We start from the raw sequence: 12,658 nt of genomic DNA, 5'->3' as shown, positions 1-12,658 counted from the left end.
CTCTGTATGTAACCAGCGTAATAGTTTATATATTGTCAGTGTTCTGCCTGATTAATCAAAGTTAGTTCTTTTCCATCTTAACTGATTTGCACTTTATCAGTCCAGCAGCTTTGTTTAGACAGAGACTTTTTTTTGTCATTCCCGACTGCATCTCTAATTCTGTTCCGTTCACTGGCTCCCAAATGTCCTCAATAATAACTTGTATTTCTATAGCAACTTGAGCATCACATCACAGTCTAAGGTGTTCCACAAAAAGAGTGTTGAGACATAAGAACGAGAATGTAGGACAGCAAATTTAAGTTTGGTCCAAAAAAATGGGTTTTAAGGAGCGCGGGGTGGAGAGGCTTAGGGAATTTGAGAATCAAGGACCAAGGCAGCTGTCCCTGGTCGGAGGTAGAAAGTAGGGCTTGCACAGGAGGGCAGAATTTGAGGAATGCTGAGTTATCGGACAGTTGTCAGGTTGGAGGAGTTAAAAAAAAAACTTCTTTCATGAGGTGTAGGCATGGCTGGCCTTCCTTGGAGAAAAAAATAATTAGGTGAAAACAAAATTACAAGAAACTCAAAAACACACACAATTTCCTCCCTTCTTTTTTTCATTTTTGGAAGAAAAAAAAACACTCACAGAAACAGGCGCCCTTCATTAACAATATCCAAAAGTTTCTGTGAGCTAGCCCCTCTTTTTGTAAAACAGTCTGACAATTGATAGCTACTGTCAACCCATTTAATTTTTGCTATCTTCCCTCTGTCCAACATCTGCTTCAAACCTGCGATGTCTATCCTTAACCTTTTTTCATTGACACTTTTTGTAGAGTGCACACTTTTCCCACAGGAATTTATTGTCAATGTGACATTCAACAGGTATGTTACCCAAATCCCCTAATCCCAAAATTTCTGTCAATATCTGAGATATATAAAAGATCATATCCACTGCCTCTACAAGGCTTAACGTCTCAGCAGCCAAAGTGCTTTTGACCACTCTCCTTATTTTCTTTGTTTCCCACACAAGAGGGCAACATTTACCATTGTTCCCCAAAAGGAAAATTATAAAACCTCCTGCGCTTGAAACCCCATCACATAAATTTGCATCGGATGCATCACTATAAACTATAAGTTTCAAGTGCCTAAGGTCACCTAAAACCGAGAACCTCAAAACACACTCCTGCATTTTTAGCTTGACCAACGCTTTATTTACCCTTATTATGTCTTCCACTTTGGGATCATTCATTTTTGTACTCCACTGTAAGACATCAAAACTCACATCCGGTCTAGTCTGTCTACCAATTCAGTTGCCCAATTAAACTTCGCAGTTGCTCTTTTTCCATCTTTGAAACCATTGCGTCTTTTTGTGAAACCCGGCCACGGCTAATTGCTATTGGGCTGGTGCTTTCCAAATAAGATTGCTGACGTAAAGTTGCCCCTAACTTAGTCTGTCCGATTTCCAGTCCAATATATTTAAATGCACTGGAAGCCTGACTTCCAACCCTGAATTCTTTCCTCAAACCAGAGATTACAATAACTTCGAAATCACTAGTCCCACCCCACAAAAAATCATTGACATGCATTATAAAGATGCCAGAAAGATTTCCTTTTTAGTGCCAGTAAAACATTGCCGGACCTGCTTTCAACTGGCAACAGCCTAACTTTAACAAAACGGACCTTGCCGAAAAATACCAGACTCCAGACGCATCATTTAATCCATATGCACATTTGTTCAACTTCCAGAGTACTCCTCCTGTGTTAGCTGCCTCTTTAGGAGGACGGAGAAAAATGTTTCTCTAGAGCTGATCCCCCTGCAAGAAGGCAGCTTTCATATCTATAGATTTGCATTCCCATGCCTTTGTGGATAATAGAGTCAAGAAGATCTTTAAAATAACCTTTTCTGCCGTAGGTGAATCTACCCTTAAATCCTGATCTTCTAAGTTTTCTTCAAATCCCCTCGCCACAAGCCTGGCCTTTGCCTTCTAAGTTCCACCCGGAAGAACCTTTTCCGTGTATCCATCTGTGGGATAGAGCTCTTGTCCCCTATCCGGTACTTCCGTGTATACCCCAAATTCACTCCAACTATGCAGTTCTTGCTGTTTGGCATCTTTGATAACTTTTTCATCTAACTTATTAGAAGCCACCAAATTCTCATGTGCATGTGGGCTTCTACTCCTATTCGCATTTGTAGTCTTACACATGTTCCGAGACCTTGATAAACTACGTCCCCTCTCCCGCCTGGTATCTCGTACTGTACTGCTACTGCTTGGTCTTTCTCTTCTGCTGTGGGATGTCCTTTCAATAGCTCTCAACCTTTTCCTGCGGACCTGTTCACTATCCGATGTACTATCTGAACTGGCACTGCATTTCTGTGCCCTCCATTTTTGAACTTCGTGTTCCCAATCCATTGTCTTGACTCTCTCCCCTGAATGCTGTACATTCAACCAATGTTTATACTTTCCAGTGGCTTTTCCTGCTCTACTAATAACAGTTGCATCCTGCCATTGACTAGACCCTTCAGGCACTTTATTACCAACTTTTGGCAGTTGTCCTTTTGGAAAAATGGCCTGTTCTAAATCATCAGAAGTGTTGTGTTCCTCTACAGAAACCCTGTCTATATCAGTTAACTTGCCCTCATAGTTCTGTAACATGTGCGTACCAGATGACCCTGATTCCTCGTCATGTCTGTCTGCTCTGTCTAAATTTGAAAATTTGTAATCTGTACCCATTATCCTTGATGAATGTACCCTAACAGTTGGATTACCATGTTGCAAAATAATTGTTTTGCCATTTATGCCTATTATCTTCTCTGGGTCTTTCCATTCATTAAAATTGTCTCTCTTATTGTATACTATGTCTCCTTGCTGAAAAACGGTATTTGATGGCCGTACATTATGCCTCAAAGCGCTGCGAATTCTTTCCGAGACTTCTGCTTCCAAAAAAGCTTTTCTACTGTGACGTAATGCATTTAAATGCTCAGCAAAGGCAGAGCTAATTGTAGTCCCTTCCCAAGCTGGAGGCTGGTCATCCAAAATGGACGGAATTTTAGGATTTCTACCAAACACTAATTGAGAGAGACTATAGCCCCCAACCATCTGCAATGAACTCTTTGCATGTACCGCCCATGCTAGAGCTGAATTTAGCTTGCAGTTTGGTCTATCTGCCAAAATTTTCCGGAGCATGTCATCTATTACTGCATGATTTCTTTAACACACATCATTACTAAATGAGCTTTCTGCAGCCATATCCAGAACTGTGATACTCACGTTTTCACACACATCCCGAAACTCATCACGAGCAAATTCTCCCCATTGTCCATAAGGAATTTTGCCAGTGGGCCCATTCCTATCCTTATCCATTTTTCCACAATTTGAACCAGAATTACTCTTTTCTTTACTTTGTACAATCATTGATTGACTAAATCTGGTTGCTAAATCTACAAAATGCAAAATAAATATATAATTGGCTTTATTCCAGATCTTAAGATCCATGGCCACAATGCCGTTAAAACCCCTGGCCAAAGGTAGGGTTACTATCGGTCGTACTGGTGTCCTTCTGTACTTCCTACGAACTTCACAGTGATCACTAATCTGTTCTATTAGCTTAGTATAGTCTTCATCCCTTAACCCTGCATCCTTTAATAAATGTTTCAGCCTCCGAGGAGATGGATGCGCAAATTGCCTATGCAGTTTTAATACAACAAGCTTTTTATCAGCTAAAGTCCCATTTTTAACTGCCGTTAACACATCGTTAACCACTCTACTTGAAATATTATTTGTCAGTAATGGAATACAATAGTGTCCCGACTGTGTAAATTGTAAGTCCACCGTCTTTCCAAAAACTGTTGCCTTATCCTGTTCCTATCCGGTTTCATGTGTGCTTTCTTCATTGATGGTCTGCTCAGAAGTAAAAGTATCTCACTTAACACAACATCCGTGCTAATGAAATGATTCACTCCAGGAATATTGCAAGGGATCACCACTCTTTTCAGTGACTTCAGAGTACTATCATCCCCAAACCTGAAACTTGTGGAACTTTCAAATTCCTTAACCTTGTTACGATTTTCAGCATTCAAGGAGTCCAGGTAACATTTTAACCAGTCAATTCCACACACAGTAGATGTGCAGCCACTGTCCAATACAGCACAATTGAAGGATTCTGCAACCAACACCCTCATTACCGGCGTAAAACTGCTTGTTAATAGGACAATGCCTTCTTTCTGGTCACTATCTTTTTCCTCTTCTGACTATTCCGTGTCATGTGACGCATCAAACACTCTATTATAACGTGTTGGACAGTTGAAAGCGTAATGGTATTGAGAGTCACATCGAAAACATCGATTTACCATGCCCCGTGCATTTCTGGGGTTCATCTTCCTATTGTAGGTTCGACCTGGGTTTCTGTCTTCATAAATTCCGGGTCCCGATCTCCTTCTATAGTCTTGGAACCTGTTTGTAGCCGTCCAATTTTGCCATCCTGTTAGTAGTGTATCCTCCATATTCTGCTTTATTGCAGGCTGACCTATTTGGGCCATCAGAGCCATCGGAATCAAATGTTTCCCCAGTATCTTTTTTAAAGCTTCTGTCATCTGATCGAATAAGGTATCCTTATCCGCAAACTAAACTCCAGTCTGCCAAATTCCATTATATAGTCTTCAATGGAGAGAACCTCGATTTCCCTGAACCAATCAAAATCCGACCATGCTTCATACGCACTTAAGAAGTCATCCTTCTTATGAATCTTATCCATATAACGTAATAGAGTCTGCAGACCTTCTTCTGAGTCTACCTCTTCCAATTCCAGCTCAGAAAACACTTTGCTCCGGATTTTACTGTCATAAGGTAGAGAAAGAGCCAATGCCATACCTTGTTTTCTCTTTCTCAAGGCAGTTACCTTAGTCCACATAACTACTGCACTTCTCCATTGGTCGTACGATCCCCTTTCAGAAAATAAGTGGGGGTAGTCATATCCAGCCATCTTTATCCTAGGTTCAGCCATATATCTTTGGTTATTTTTCTTCTCACTCACTCCTTGGTTTGGTCTGGAAAAGTTGTATCTTTCAACCCTTCACATTTGCACAGCAACCATCCTCTCCTACCATTTGTTATATGTGTAGCTGCTGTTGTATAAAGAGTCAAAGGTTCTGCTCCTTTTCTACAAACACCTTTAATTTACTGCAACAGACTCTGCACAAAACTCTAACATCACATCACCTGACACAAAGGCCATCTGAAGCCTCTTTACATATCCGTGTCAATTGTTGGATACTTAACATAAATGAGACAACTAATTGGAATGTCTCTTAACCCATTACTTAACACCCCGGCCCGGGAGGAAGGCTGCCAGGCGCCGGCGTTCGCCGAGCCTAGGCGCAGGTGGCTGACGTGGTCCGCGCCGTGGGCAGCATCGTCCGTTGGCATCCAGTGCAGGAAGAAACTGCACGACCTCCTCGGCGGTCAGGGTGAGTCGACAGCGCTGTGCCCCTGGCACTAGCACCCTAATCGTACATGTCGTCTTGTGTCTTGCAGGACCTGCCTGAGATGGGGCGGGTCCATCCGGAGTCCCCCGCCCGCAGCCAGTGCCAGAGCCGGTGCCCCCCAGTCGGTTGAGCACTGACGGGGAGAGCAGCCCGAACACCAGCCCCCCCGACCGAGACTCAAGACACCCCGGAGTTCGGGTCGGAGGAGGGCACGGACTTTCCGTCACAGCTGTCTCCAACACCCTCCACCATCTCGGAGACTACCACCTCGGTTGGCACTAGTGAAGAGGCTCCTGGGACACTATCTGGTGCGCACCACACATCGCATCAGGTACAGCAGGTGGAGGTAGGAGCAGCTGAGGGCCCGGACGGTTGGAAGGCAGGCCAGCCCCAGAAAGCAGCTGCCTTCCAGACGGGTCCTGGGCTCCTGGAACATCCAGTCCCAGCCACAGTGGAGATGCAGTCAGAGACCCAGGGACTACAGGAGGGGATGACGGTGGGCATCCTGCACCTGCAGGCATGTGGGGGAGTCCATTCGCGTGCACGAGGTGGTGCCGGTCATGCATGCCACCCAGGCCGACACAGCACTGGTGGCGTCCGTGGTGGAGGCAATGGGGGGGCGACGGTGTCGGATATGGGTCTGAGTGTCCAAGGCCTGGAGCATTCTCTGCAGGTGGGGGCAGAGGCCCAGGACAGGGCTGCCCTCTCACAGGCAGCCATGTGCCTGAGCCACCTGAACATTGCAGTGGCACTCCTCAGGGTGGCCCAGTCACAGCAGGTCATGGCTGAGAACATCGGCTGCATTGCTCAGGCGCTGGCCGGCGTGGCACAGACACCTAGCAGGGTGGCCCAGTCCTAGAGGGAGGTGGCCCAGTCACTGGCTGATGTGGCACAGACCCTCAGGGTGGTGGCACAGTCGCAGTGTGACGTGGCGCAGTCCCAGACAGAGATGGTCCACTCCCTGTGCTTCATGGCCGCGAATGAGCAGACCCTGGCCCAGACCAGAGCGGGCCTCCAGGACTGGCAGCGCCAGGTGACGGGGGGGGCGGGTGTGTGCTATCCAGGCCCCAGGAGATGTGGGCCGACGGGGACCGTTGTCGCGGGGCAGGAGTCACAGCAGGCCACCTCCAGTCCTGCTGTACCACCTGGGGAACCACCTAGGCGTAGCGTTAGAGCCCGTAAGGCCAGAAAGTTAGACACCAGTTAGTTGGCATGGGTGTAGAGTACAGTTCAGCCATAGAAGTTAGGGCACAAACTGTATATATTTCTCCCCAATAAACACATGTTCACACCGTTGAAATCTGCCTCGGTGCTCGGTCTGGGGGTGGGCTGGTCAGTAACGGCCAGGGGTGTGGAGGGTGCAGGCCCCATGAGTGGACCGTCCCTTGCAGCCCCACTCCAGGGATTCGATGGGACCGTGTGATGGACTGGCCAGCTCGCATGAAGGGATCACCCAGGTGGGAGCTGCGACTGTGGGCATGAGTCAGACTTTACCATACGATGTGGAGAACCAGAGCTCATTGCAGAGCGGGTTGTCATCATCCTCCATCCCCTGGACCAGACCCTTGTCACTGCCAACCCAGTGCCCCAGCTCGAAGCGTCGCAAGTATGTGTCATGGAGTGAGTGTGCATGCGGACAGTTTGGTGATGTGGGAGGTGAGGGGGTGTGGGTCTGGGATGGTGGTGTCCGTGCCCCTGGCCAGCAAACCCGCCCAGTCGGTGAAACATGAGGCGATGAGGGTGTCGCGTGCACGCTAGCCCTGGCGATGGCGTTGTGCGGCCTTCTGTGCCTGCCCGGGCCACATGTCCCGCTCATCGTCCCCCTCCCCCGCATTCGCCTCGTCGGACGAGGCCTGCCCTTCCTCCTCATTCTCCTCCTCCAGCACATCGTCCCTCTCTGTGCTATAATGTGGAGGATGCAGCAGGCCACCACGATGCGGACGACCCTCTCAGCCTCGTACTGGGGGGCCCCTCTAGAGCGGTCCAGGCACTTGAAGCGCATCTTGAGGAGGCCGAAGCACCGCTCGACCACACCCCTGGTGTGTGTCTGTAGCGTAGGGTGTCCCAATGTGTGGACGACCTGTGGTTGTATATATCGGACCCACTGGAAAGCATCGGGGGTATTATGGACATTTTGGTGGAATTCAGCCGGTTTCCGCGGTGCAAATTAAACATGGGAAACAGTGAGGTCTTCCCGATCCAGGAAAAGAGGCTGGGCGAACTGCCGTTTAAGGTAGTGGGGGCGAGTTTTAGGTATCTAGGCTGGGGGTGGAAACAATTACACAAGTTGAATCTGGCTCGGTTGGTGGAGCAAATGAGGGGTGAATTTGAAAGATAGGATCTGCTTCCATTATTATTGGCAGGGCGGGTGCAGTCCGTAAAGATGACTGTGTTCCCGAAGTTTTTGTTTGTATTCCAGAACCTCCCGATTTTTATCTCCAAGGCCTTTTTCAAGAAGGTTAACTCACTGATATTGAGATTTATGTGGGTGAGGAATGCCCCTCGGGTAAAGAAGGCGCTGTTGGAGCAGGGGCAGGGGTGGGGTTTGGGGGGGTGTCTGTGCCAAATTTAATGAGTTATTATTGGGTGGTGATTATAGCCATGGTAAGGAAGTGGGTAGTGGGGGAGGGGTCGGTATGGGAGCGGATGGAAGCAGCCTCGTGTAAGTGTACTAGTTTGGGAGCGTTCTTGAAGGCGCCTCTGCCGTTCTCGCCGGTAAGGTACTCCACAAGTCCAGCAGCAGTGGCGGCCCTGAGGGTGTACGGACAGTGGTGACAAGTCTTGAGGGTCGAAGGGGCCTCGGTTTGGACTCCTATCTGCAGGAATCATAGGTTTGCTCCGGGGGAACTGGACGGGGGGTTTCAGGGTTGGCAATGGGCGGGGATCGAGTGGTTTGGGGATTTATTCATGTTGGGGGCAGCTTCCTGAGCTTGGAAGGACTGGTAGAGGAGTATGAGTTGCCCAACAGAAATGGGTTTTGATACTTACAGGTGCGGAACTACATGAGAAAACATGTGCCGTTCTTTCCTGATCTGCCGCCCCCGGGGTGCTGTCGAAAACAGAGTTTGGAGAGGACAGGATGTCAGAGTTATATAAGGAATTGATGGACTGGGAGGGCACCCCGATAGCAGTAGCGAAAGTGGGAGGAGGAACTGGGCAGTGAGCTGGAGGCTGGGCTATGGGAGGAAGCTTTGAGGAGGGTGAATAGGTCCTCTTCGTGAACCAGGCTGAGTCTAATTCTATTTAAGGTAGTACATAGGGCGCATATGACGGTGGCCAGAATGAGTAGGTTCTTTGAGGGGGTGGAAGATAGGTGTGGGCGGTGTGCAGGGGTTCCACGAATCATGTTCACATGTTTTGGGCCTGCCTGAAGTTGCAGGGATTTTGGCAGGGGTTTGCTGACGTGATGTCAGAGCTGCTGAGGGTGAAGGTGGTTCTGAGTCCAGAATTGGCAGTGTTTGGAGTGTCAGAAGACCCGGGAGTTGAGGGGGTGAAAGAGGCTGATATTCTGGCTTTTGCCTCTCTAGTAGCCCGGAGACAGACCTTGTTGGGGCGGAAGGACTCGGAGCCTCCGAAACCGGGGGTATGGGTGAGCAAACTCGTGGAATTCCTTAGATTGGAGAAAATGTAATTTGCCTTAAGGGAGTCTATGGAAGGGTTTACCAGGAGATGGAAACCGTTCATTGACTTCTTCCAGGACAGTTAAGTCAGCAGGGATGGGGGGAGGGTAAACTGGGGTTAACAAGAAAAAGTGGAGGCAGAGAGGGTGGGAGGGGGGGGGGGGCGGGGGGGGGGGTGTTATGGAAGGGAGGGTGCGGCACGGTTGTCGGTTACTCATTGAGGTACGATGTGACCTCCTGTTTGTTACCTTTTGGTTATCTTTTTGATCTTGGTTGTGGATCTTAATAAAAATAATTTTTAAAAAGGCTTCCCGTTTCCCCAAACAACATCCAAATCAAAAAGTCAAAACCACCTTATATATACCGCACAATACAGGGATGATTATCAAGTCTCGATGAACATCTTGTCCTGGTCCAAAGAAGATATTTAAACTGCCTTTATAAAAGTTTTTGCACAGCCTTGACTCAAAGACTCAGAGGCTGCTAGATCTAAAACTAGTGCTCTCAGTTGCTGGATATAAAACTGGCTCCCAGGCGGCTAGAGGTAAAATGGTCTCCAGGCTGCTGGATGTAAATTGGCCTGCCTTCTTCTGAGGGTGCTGGCAATTCTCCCCTTTGATTCTACATTCTGTATATTTGGCTGTCAGCCTCTATCAAGTTCCTTGATTCTAGAAATGAGCATGTATGTACTCATTGATCTCCCAATCGTCCAGGTAAGCTTTTTCTTTCTTTATTCGTTCATGGGATGTGGGCATCGGTGGCTGAGCCAGCATTTATTGCCCATCCCTGAGGGCATTTAAGAGTAAGAGTCAGGAGTCACATGTAGGCCAGACCAGATAAGGATGACAGATTTCCTTCCCTAAAGAACATTAGTGAACCAGATGGGTTTTTAACGACAATTGACACTGGTTGCATGGTCGTCATTAGACTTTGAATTCCAGATTTTTATTGAATTCAGATTCCATCATCTGCCCTGGTGGGATTCAAATCCGGTCCCCAGAGCATTTCCCTGGGTCTCTGGATTACTAGTCCAGTGAAAATACCACTGCACCACGGCCTCCCTTGTTTCTACTAAATGTGATTCACACCTGATTCACACCTCCATGTCTGCTAATCTTGTCACTGGGAAAAACGCATCTCATTGGCCTTTTGAATACTGGTTCCTGCTGTTGGGAGGCAGATTTCTACGTGCTGCTGGGCAAATCGCATCCTATTACGTCTTGATAAATTTGTGTTACTGCTGTTACTAGGTAAGAGAACTAAAATTATCCAGAAATTGCAGGGGAATAAGCAAAATAATATGGATGCTGGAATCTGAAAACAAGAACAGAGGATGCTGGAAAAACTCAGCTGGTCTGCTAGCACCTATTGGAGAAACAGAGTTAACGTTTTGAGCCCTATGACACTTTGCGGAACTGAAAGGAGGGAGACTGTGTTAGAGCTGTGGAAATTGCAAGAATACGTAGCAACTTTAAGAACAAACAATTAGCATGGCCGGAGGAGGGGGTGCGGATATTTTAAAAACAAAGTGAGGGGGATGGTTAAGATGGAGGAGAAAGGGAGAATGGACAAAATCTAAAGCTGCCAAACTCATCATTGAGTCTTGAGGGCTGCAATGAGCCCAACCGAAAGTTGAGACGCAAGGCGCATCATATGCAAGGGAAGTAGAATGCTCTACGATAAATCTGGCGCAGACCTATTAGGTGAATAGTTTCATTTTGAGATGAATGATGCGATAATTCTAACAGAATTTTGGATGGGCTCAAGGTCATATATGGTGGAAGGTGGGAGGTTGGTCAAGAGAGCTTTTGGTAGCATTGAGTTTGAAGGGAACGAAAGCATGGATGGTAGTTTCTTACCTTCAGGTCAACATTTGGCCTCATTTCTTACTCTGAATGTCCAGTGCTCTATTTTTCATTGCATTTATAAAACAGTGCAGAATTAAATCTACAAATCCCTTGTCCATCACTATTAGGGTTATATCACAGGCTATTACTGGATAATTTTAAGTTCTCTATCAATACAGACTGTCCCAGGTCTCTTTGTATTTTCACTAGATCCTATTCTCTATGCTTTCTTCACTGTTATATATTATAGTCGGTAAAAGCTGCTCAGCCCGGTGTTAGTAAAGTGTTAATGGTGGAACTTACCATATTAACCAGCAATGTTTCTTGATAGGACTGTGTGGTCCATTTGGACTGAACAGTTGGACAGGAAGGAAAGAAATCGCAAAATGGACGATTTAGCAATGCAGCATTGGGCAGAAACCTTGCAGCACAAGGTATGTATGATGGTAGATTTTGCACGTGTCACAATGATTTCCACACCAAAGCATTCAGGAAATGTTGGCTTTCTGTTGTTGTACGTGTCCACTTTGGTGAATATTCTCACTATATCTGCCTTTTTGTATCCATATTTGCAATGTTGACAATCCTCGAAAGAAAGAATTACATAACATTGTGGAACTCGTAAAATATTCATTGTCTGTTCATTTTCATATTTCCCTCTTCTAACCAACCCTTTAAAAGTCCAGTTCCAAGGGCACCAGCCAGCGGCCATACGGCCTTGAGAGTGGGTGTCAGCATGAGAACCACAGAGGACATCATGGCTGATTCTTGCTCCATCTTCGGGTGTTGTCCCACTCATAAGCACTTCACTGCCAGGAGGCATGGGGTGATAATCAGGAACGATGACTTTGCGTGAATATGTCCCCATCTGCAGCTGGTGATGCCATTGGTAGGAACCCAGCTGCATTTCACATTAAGGGAGTCTCTTATTCTGAATTGTACAGACCATTTACTGAGTCATCAGGGCAGTTTTCTTTTGTTGTAAAATACCAATGCATTGCTCCGGGATAACGAAGCAAAGTAAATTGAATGAACAAAATGGCTACCTGGTGAATTCAGTGTTTTGCAGAGGATTGTAGTGAATGTGGTGCTTTTTTATGAGGCCTGGAACGTTGTATTCAAAAGTCAATTTTAGGGGGGGGAAAACAATCTGTATTTGCGCTTCAGCCCATATGCCTCCTTCCTCCGATGGGCCTGTATATTCACAGCAAGGGGAAAGGTGAAGTGTCTGACTTCTTCCCCATCCAGAGGTTCCACAATAGTTTGGTCAGCTAGACTGACTAACCCCTCTCCCACTGTGCACGGTAGCACAATTGTTAGCACTGCTGCTTCACAATGCCAGCGACCTGGTTTTGATTCCAGCCATGGGTGACTGTGTGGCGTTTGCACTTTCTCCCCATGTCTGTGTGAGTTTCCTCTGGGTGATCGGATTCTAGGAGGTCTAATTGAGGTTTATAAGATGATAAAAGGTATTGACAAAGTAGATGTAGAGCGGATGCTTCCTCTTGTGGGGCAATCTAGAACAACAAGTCATAGTTTTACAATAATAATAATCTTTATTGTCACAAGTAGGCTTACATTAACACTGCAATGAAGTTACTGTGAAAATCCCCTAGTCGCCACATTCCGGCGCCTCTTCGGGTACACAGGGAGAATTCAGAATGTCCAAATTTTGTAACAGTACATCTTTCGGGACTTATGGGAGGAAACCGGAGCACCCGGAGGAAACCCAC

The 12,658-nt window shown here is 46.8% G+C and overlaps 1 protein-coding gene across 5 annotated transcripts in view; it reads left to right on the top strand.

Annotated features, from left to right (window-relative positions):
- The window catches only part of sfi1 (SFI1 centrin binding protein), a 290,590-nt gene that overhangs the window by 29,761 nt on the left and 248,171 nt on the right, over positions 1-12,658 (top strand). For all 5 annotated transcript variants that reach the window (XM_072498737.1, XM_072498720.1, XM_072498747.1 and 2 more), the window contains one exon: positions 11,257-11,359. In XM_072498737.1, the coding sequence (XP_072354838.1) occupies positions 11,257-11,359 (103 nt within the window). The remainder of the gene's footprint in view (positions 1-11,256; positions 11,360-12,658) is intronic.

This window comes from Scyliorhinus torazame, chromosome 1 (genome assembly GCF_047496885.1).
Source record: "Scyliorhinus torazame isolate Kashiwa2021f chromosome 1, sScyTor2.1, whole genome shotgun sequence".
Classification (NCBI taxonomy): domain Eukaryota; kingdom Metazoa; phylum Chordata; class Chondrichthyes; order Carcharhiniformes; family Scyliorhinidae; genus Scyliorhinus; species Scyliorhinus torazame.
The sequence above is the reverse complement of the archived record's forward strand: the minus strand, read 5'-3'. Positions and strand labels throughout refer to the sequence as shown.